At 36.3% G+C, this 7,575-nt stretch overlaps 2 protein-coding genes across 2 annotated transcripts in view; one reads left to right on the top strand and one right to left on the bottom strand.

Moving 5' to 3' along the window:
- Nucleotides 1–4,932, top strand: part of LOC111344528 (WD repeat-containing and planar cell polarity effector protein fritz homolog) — a 21,501-nt gene extending 16,569 nt beyond the window's left edge. The window contains exons 17-24 of the mRNA XM_088748479.1: nucleotides 284–389; nucleotides 505–619; nucleotides 796–919; nucleotides 1,361–1,424; nucleotides 1,700–1,796; nucleotides 2,267–2,476; nucleotides 3,408–3,439; nucleotides 3,845–4,932. Of these exons, the coding sequence (XP_088604605.1) occupies nucleotides 284–389; nucleotides 505–619; nucleotides 796–919; nucleotides 1,361–1,424; nucleotides 1,700–1,796; nucleotides 2,267–2,476; nucleotides 3,408–3,439; nucleotides 3,845–3,919 (823 nt within the window). The 3' untranslated portion in view covers nucleotides 3,920–4,932. The remainder of the gene's footprint in view (nucleotides 1–283; nucleotides 390–504; nucleotides 620–795; nucleotides 920–1,360; nucleotides 1,425–1,699; nucleotides 1,797–2,266; nucleotides 2,477–3,407; nucleotides 3,440–3,844) is intronic.
- LOC111344532 (anaphase-promoting complex subunit 13) lies at nucleotides 4,466–7,575 on the bottom strand. The gene is made up of 4 exons (XM_022951772.2): nucleotides 7,507–7,575; nucleotides 7,331–7,418; nucleotides 5,982–6,029; nucleotides 4,466–5,376 (listed from the first exon to the last, which is right to left on the bottom strand). Exons 1-4 carry the CDS (start codon nucleotides 7,513–7,515, stop codon nucleotides 5,279–5,281), a joined length of 243 nt encoding a protein of 80 aa, XP_022807507.1. The 5' UTR covers nucleotides 7,516–7,575; the 3' UTR covers nucleotides 4,466–5,278.

The following is a 7,575-nucleotide window of genomic DNA, read 5'->3' as shown; positions in this document are numbered from 1 at the left end:
TCATTGACCCCTTACAACCTTACATCAGTATGCATATTCTCTTTTCTATTCTCTATACATTTCATAAGGTGCGGACAGAGAGAATTTGTATAACAATCAAGAGCGTCCAGCTGGTGATCATTTCCTGTATTCTCCTGACCTTAATGCGTGATTCAGGGGTGATATTGTAAGGAGGAACTAGATGCTGGTTGCTCTAAGGTATCAAAGGGTGAACAGCATGATCACCTTTCCAAATTGGCTGTCTTCATTCTGAAAATTTTTGACTTTTTTCTGTATATTACAGGGGACCTTTGTGTTTGTTGAGACTTGAATTAGGTGTGTTGACGAATGGACGACTTGGCACAGTGGAACTAGTGTCAGAATACATCAAACATGAACAAGCTGAAGAAGTATGTAGCGCAGAAATCAACATTTTATCCTAAGGAGAGAGTAGGGCTAACATCTGATTTTATGGAAACGTTTAATGATGATATGTGATACAGATATATTCTTATTCTTTTGCAGGCAGTGAACTTCCTTAACAGTATGAACTGGAACACCGAAGGGAGTGCTTGTTTTGCATGCATGTCAATTATTATGAATTATCTACTAAAACTTCCACTGAACTGTGAGAGGGAAGGTAATTAGAAAAACCATTGTTGAAACTTATGAATCTTAATCTCTTCTTTGGCAATATTAATAACTTTCAAGTTTTATAGTTTGCAGTAGTTTTGTCTAATTATGTTACATCCAACTTGACCATTTGATCTTAATTGATATACGCGTTGTGCATTAAATGATTTTTTTACGCGGCAGGTCTTCTAGAAGAGACACTTGGTAGTTTTTATGCACCCAGCCGGCCACTGTCAGATGAAACAGTTCTACATCACAGAGATATGATCAGCAAATTGTCCAGAAGATTCTTTCATCACTTGCTTAGGTGTTTATGTTACTATATACCAGCCAGCCGACATCTCAGTTTTAATCCCCCCTTTAAAGTCTACGATGCATCTCTCATATTCTTAGCTTTGAGAATCTGTGTGATCAAAAAAGATCCCCCATTTGATATTTCCCATTCTTTTGTCACCTTTCTGCCTAAGAATGTTATGATATTCCTAAGATGAATATTGATGACTTCAAGAGTTAAAGCTTAGATACTGATGATTATCTACAATTTTGAAAAATTGTAAATTTTTAAAATCTCAGACTGGGTAATATGGAAATTTTGAAGGTTTTAATTGATATGCACATTGTACTTGATTCAGCAGAATTGGTTCCCATTTTTATTAGCTTCTTTGTAACTGGACCTGGATATAATAAAGTTCACAGCAAATCGTTTCACAATGAACTATTTTTTGCTTTTTTTACATATTTATGGTAGATTTAGAAGATTTGAAAAGGCATTTCTATTAGCTGTGGACATTGGAGCAAAAGACCTTTTCATGGTGAGCCAATTATTAATCAAGATTGCTTTGAATAAAAACAGTCTTTTAACTTGTTTCTACAACTTAACAGTATTTTAACTTGTTTCTAAATTAAACCTAGTAGGGGTCTTATGTCCTATTGTTTTAATTTGCTCCAGTATGGCTTATACAAATCCTTAAGTAAATTTCATGTCTTTCTTTTATGTTTTAATTTATTTGTCAACTCTTTGTCAAATTATGTGTCAACCAGAACATGATGATGATAATGATAAAGGTATATTTGCTTTCTTTGTCAGGACATTCATTATCTAGCAGCTGATCTTGGTAATTTGCCACTTGCTGAAGTAGCAAAGCAAAGAGCCATACAAATTGACAATGAATCCTTAACATCAGGTATATTTTGTAATAAAAAATAAATACCATAAATCCTCTATTAAACCCCCTCCCCTCTGATGAGCCATCCCCCCTCTAATGAGCCATCCCCCCTTTGATGAGGCATCCCCCCTTTGATAAGCCTCCCCTCTGATAAGCCCCTCCCTTTGATAAGCCCCCCCTCTAATAAGCCATTCCCCTTTGATAAGCCTCCCCTCTGATAAGCCCCTCCCTTTGATAAGCCCCCCCTCTAATAAGCCATTCCCCTCTGATAAGCCCCCCTTTTGATAAGCCTCCCCTCTGATAAGCCCCTCCCTTTGATAAGCCCCCCCTCTAATAAGCCATCCCCCCTCTGATAAGCCCCCCTCTTTAAAGGGAAGACATATACAAAGCCCCCCCTCTCCTTTGATTGGCAGTTTGGTTTGGGTTTTTAAGACAATCAAGACATTAAATTTACTGTAACTTACTAACATGTGGTTTGTGTATTCAAGATACTGGTGAATCATATGATGATGAGGAAGATGACCTGTCCTACATTGAAGATGAAATGGCCAATGGGCATATAAGGAGCAGTGATGGTGTTTATTATCATGGTGATGAATATGATTATGTGCATAATCACGCAGTAACATCACATCACCTGATACCATTGGAGGATGAAGATGGTGATGGAGCCATTTTTATGCAAGGAACACACAGAAGTGAGTCTTGGTGCTAGTAAATCACTAGAACCCAGGCTCATCACTAGAACCCAGGCTCATCACTAGAAACCAGCTCATCAGTGAAAATGTTTAAAGAGTTCTCTTCCTTCCCTTTCTAAATGGTTGCATAATAGTTTTTACTGAGTTCTTTCAGATGGGATTATAAACAGGAAGTTGTAATGATCCATATCATAACATATCAAAATTGTAGAAGAGAGAAGATTGGCGATAGGGAAAATACCTATTTTGAATAGGTTTGAGAGAAAATAATAAAAGATTGATAAGAATCCTCCAAGTACTTGTAATAGATGGCACGAAAGTAAGCAGACTTGAAAAAGTTGCTAAATCATAATGCTTCTATTGACTCTCTGTTACCTCAAAATAGGCAACATTTAATAGTCTTTATATTTATTTACGAATATTTAGACAGGGTAGCCCAGTTCAGCTAATAACTGATTTAAATGGGGCCCTGTGACATCCACCCACCCCAGGGGAGGACATCCACCACACAGTAAACCCACCCATCCCACCCCAGGGGAGGACATCCACCACACAGTAATCTCGTGCGTGGGAAATTAACCACTCCTACCCAAACCCTGCAGGAGACAGGGCCTACGGTTTATTCATCGTTATCCGAGAAGACTAGAATAGCTATCCATTTCTTGATATTATAGAAAGGTAGCACATTCTCCTCAGTTATTTTAAGACCCTGAGTGTTGGTCCAGCTGGAGCTCGAACCCTTGACCTCCCGCACAACAGTCCGGCGCTCTATCCATTGAGCTAACCAGGGGGCAGTTAATAGAATAATAGAACTTTATGCTCTTGTCTTATCATATTTTGCATAGTTTACTTGATTTCTCCATATTTTAATTACTCTCAGTTTTTTATTTTATTATAATTTTTATTTCCTTCCCTTTGCATTTTCCCCTAGGTCACCACTATTCAGGGCAAGAAATTGAAGAGGTAACCTTATGATAAACTTGCATATACAATCCACATCAATTACTACAAATTGTTCAACAAACAGGAAAGATTAGTAGTCCTGCTACCACTGTGACAGGGGTCGGACAATGAAAAAATTTGGAGTCCCCATGAGGAATCAAATCTCAGACCTTCAGATTGTGTGCTCTGATGCTTTACCGCCGAGTCACATAATGGGCCTTGCTCACTATAGAGTCTAAGACTCTATAGTGAGCAAGGCCCATTGCAAAGTTCATATATGATGGGTCCTGTATATTGCTAGGATCAGCAATGTTAATAGCATCATGTTTTGTAAATAGAATAAGAAAGATGGTAAAGAAATAGAGAATCTCTATGTTAAATCTACTGTGGATGTTTAATTTATGAATTCAATAATTTTCTCTGCAGCTGGGGCTTGATGATTCTTCAGAGATGGCAAATCCTGCAGGAACACTGAAAATTGTACATTTTGGGGCAGTTTAGTTCAATTATCATCCTCATACCCTTTAACTCCAAAGATCTAACAGTTTATTCTCCCCTCTAGCTGTTTTACATTTCCCAGAAAATTAGTAGGAAGAGTTTGGTACTAGATCAAAATAGAAACTTCTACCTGATAACTTTAAATACTCTCATTACCTGTTTGCTGGATAATATTTGGATATCATTGGGAGAAGTTACATGTTAATCACTTCTGGTAGTTAGAGGGTTAACTACATTTTTCTTCAAAACTCTCAAGTATAAATCTCAGAGATATCACCCTCAAGAGATAAGTATCAGTCAAACAAACTAGAGTATCCATTGCCGTTATTTTCTGGATCTGGATCACAATTTATTTGGCAGATATAATTATTTTATTTATCCACCCTTCTTACAGCCATTTTTCCCAATATTTTATATGGAATTTTCCTTCTTTTATACAGCATTTCCTATAAATTTGATGAATTACCAAGAAAGCTATCTCAAGTTGATGAGCTCATCAATTCTCATCACCTTACTATAGGATAGTGTATTGAAACTTCACAGGAGAGGTTACATTTGAATCACTTCTGGTGATCAGAATGTTTATTAAATAATCTACAGAGTGTGTTGACTTCAAGTTCACATTCTTTGTTCTTTTGGAAAGTTGCATCTCAAATATTAACTTTTGATGTCAATTTATTTATTGTTTATAATTTTGTTCCAAGTTCTTTGCTACAGCAGCAGCGTTCCCACATTCTAATCAAATTAATTATATTTATACTGTTTTTACATCAAATCCATTTTTGCAAATTGGTTATCTTGTTAATTGTACAGGTATAAAGACACTATACATTTTCAAAACATATTTTACACAAAATAATATACATTTTGTTAGTAAATTATTTTCATACTAAGTGCATTGTACTTACATGTTAAGTTGTTCTAGTTAAGCGATACTTTGGCCTTGTGAGTTTGTACAAAAAAAATTCCAGATAAAAAGTTAAATAAAAGTTCAACACATATTCTTTTGAAAAAAATTTGTGATGCATTCTGGTTTTGGAAAACATGAAGTAATTAAATGTAATTTAGACTACACTTTCAAGCAACTGGGAAAAAGAAAAAATATCTTGTGTTTAGAGATGCTACGACAACTGATTGGTTACTCTCAAATGTTCTCCTTCCAATCCTAACAGCTTTTAATGGCAATATTGTTGGCATTTCTCCACTCTTCTTCCTATGCTTTGATAGTGAAAATATTAGTTTAGATAACTTGTTTGAGGTGAAAACACTTTTGCATAGTTTATATCAATGGCTTTGTCTGGGTGACACTCGGAGGCTTTTCCTTTCATTAGTATAGTGTTTTGTCAAGTACACTGTTTTCATTTAGTTTCCAGTGTGCTGAGGTGATTCTTGTAGCTGCTGGATTCCAAGATCAGTCCATTTCTGTTCTTGCTCCTTTAGTGAGTCTGTGGCTCCATTGTCTTTTAAAATAAAAGAAAAACACATTACGAGTGATTTGCAGTTTACAAGACAACAGTTAAACAAAACAGTATAGCGCAGTGGTTACAAGACACACAGCTGAAGTATGCTTGAGGGAGAAGATTGTTTTCATCTCTGTTATTGGGAAGTATAATGTTTGAGATTTCAAACAGCATTCTACCCTTTGAGAAAATGTTTTCAAATCAGCTAAAACTTTGACTGGAGATGCCACAAAGTTTAGTCACACTTAGCTACCTGGTTACATAACAGTACTAGTAATATGAAAAAATCTAACTTCCTTTTTTTTCTCTTTTGGAAATCTTTTTAACAAAAGGGAACTACTCAAAAAGCATTCTTGACTCCACAAATTATTTTGGAGTGATAAATAGAGCAGTACCTATCTGAGAACTACATGTTGTGGATCTACATTTGCAAAATGATGACATCCTTTATTAAATTATCACAACATTAGAAGACAATTTTTGAAAAATTTTCGAATCTGAACCTCTAGAAACAAATTTTTTTCATGAAAATATAGTAGAGCTAAATTATGTGGTTTCTAGAGCACATCTCCCCTTGGACAAAACTCCACAAGCCTTATACTCACGGTCACTGTCGTCTACAGGTGGAAGTTCAAATTCTGGAACAGCAATGTCTTAAATAAAAAGAGAAGTCAATTGAGTGTTATTTAAGCTCGAAAAAGGGGCTAAGTTATAGTTCAAATTATAATATGAGATATGCCAGTAGCTTATAACCCTATTTTGGGTCATTACCTTTTGGATACTCTCATTAGGTTGGTACAATGTATGTCATTGAATCAAAATAATATTCCTCATAGGGTGGGGGAAGGGGGAAAGTTGGGTACCTGGGATTTCCCCATGCAATCACGCTAGTGTAGTATGAGAGAGGCATGGAAACTCAATGATTGGTTATCTGAAGACTGGATCAAAAGGCTCGATTTTGAACTAAAAATGAGGTCACTATGTTGTGCCCTTGAGCAAGACCCTTACCGGTACCTTCATGTTGTTGTATATCAATATATTCATAATACCCTGTGATAACATGACTACTTTTGGTGCAATTTGTGATTTTTCCAAAAATAACACCCTGGTTTCCCAATGTGGTACTATTTAATCATTTTAATAAACGAGGATCCAATTTTGGCCAACAAAACAACAAGACAACTGGGGAACGAGTTTGTAGGAGGTCATTTATCAAACGAACTCTCTGTTCGAGAAATCTTCAATCAATCAATCAATCATATCCTTTATTTAAACACAATGAGGTTTAAAGCCGTGTGCTTGTGGGGTCGTGTGAATATGATTACAATAACAATAAGAATAGTGTCCCTTAAAATCACTCTACAAAATATACAGTAAGAATAATAAAAATTATTTACATTATTTAAATCTTGGTAGTGCCTGGGTAGTGACTGGACTGACTGTGCGCTAAAATCGAGATCCTTAAAATAAGAGTCCTTCTTCACTTTGCGATAAAAAACTGAAAACTGGTCTGTGAAATGTTTCGAGACAGCGTTCCAGAGTATAGCGCCTCTATAGCTAATGGAGTTTTTCAGAAACTGCGAGTTAAAACGCGGGACAATTATATTATTACTCCTTCGAAAATTGTATGTGGTGCATGGTTTGTTAAGTATGACAGAGTCGTAGGTGCTTCACCTATAAACACGCTATGGAGTAGTTTAATTAATCGAAGTTTATAATACAGGGTTAAAGTATTCCAGTTCGAATGTCGGTAAACTTCCTCAGTAGGCATATCTCGGGGCAATTTGTATATAATTCTGGCCGCCCTACGGTGAAGTACTTACGAGTATCTGCGATGAAGAGTGCTGAGGGTATTATAATTCAAGAATTTCAACGCTGTGAATGGTGATCTAGAGTTATCTGTGAGAAAATCGACCCGTACGTTAAGGTTGAAGCCGTTCATCTAGCTACATACCGTCACTTGGTAGTTTGTCCTTATGCCAGTTTTCGTCAATAATTTCCAGCAATCGCCCATCCCGATGTGCATATGACAGCTCACTATCCTAAAAACATGAAAAAACATTAATTGATATCTCATCATTGAAAAATCTTGCCAAAGGGGTGAATAAAGAGAGAAAACTGGCAAACTACCAACGACATGTTCCCAGACGTGCAAAAATACTCCAGGCGACAATACCGAAAGAGGACTAGTTTCTGGTG

Source organism: Stylophora pistillata, chromosome 2 (genome assembly GCF_964205215.1).
Source record: "Stylophora pistillata chromosome 2, jaStyPist1.2, whole genome shotgun sequence".
Taxonomy (NCBI): domain Eukaryota; kingdom Metazoa; phylum Cnidaria; class Anthozoa; order Scleractinia; family Pocilloporidae; genus Stylophora; species Stylophora pistillata.
Note: the sequence above shows the minus strand (reverse complement) of the source record. Positions and strands in the feature narration are given on the sequence as shown.

Coding starts and splice junctions, on each gene's coding strand:
- LOC111344532 (XM_022951772.2), bottom strand. Junction 6,030..7,330: donor GGACAAACTACCAAGTGACG/GTATGTAGCTAG, acceptor TTTTTATTTAAG/ACATTGCTGTTCCAGAATTT. Junction 5,377..5,981: donor ACCTGTAGACGACAGTGACC/GTGAGTATAAGG, acceptor TTATTTTAAAAG/ACAATGGAGCCACAGACTCA.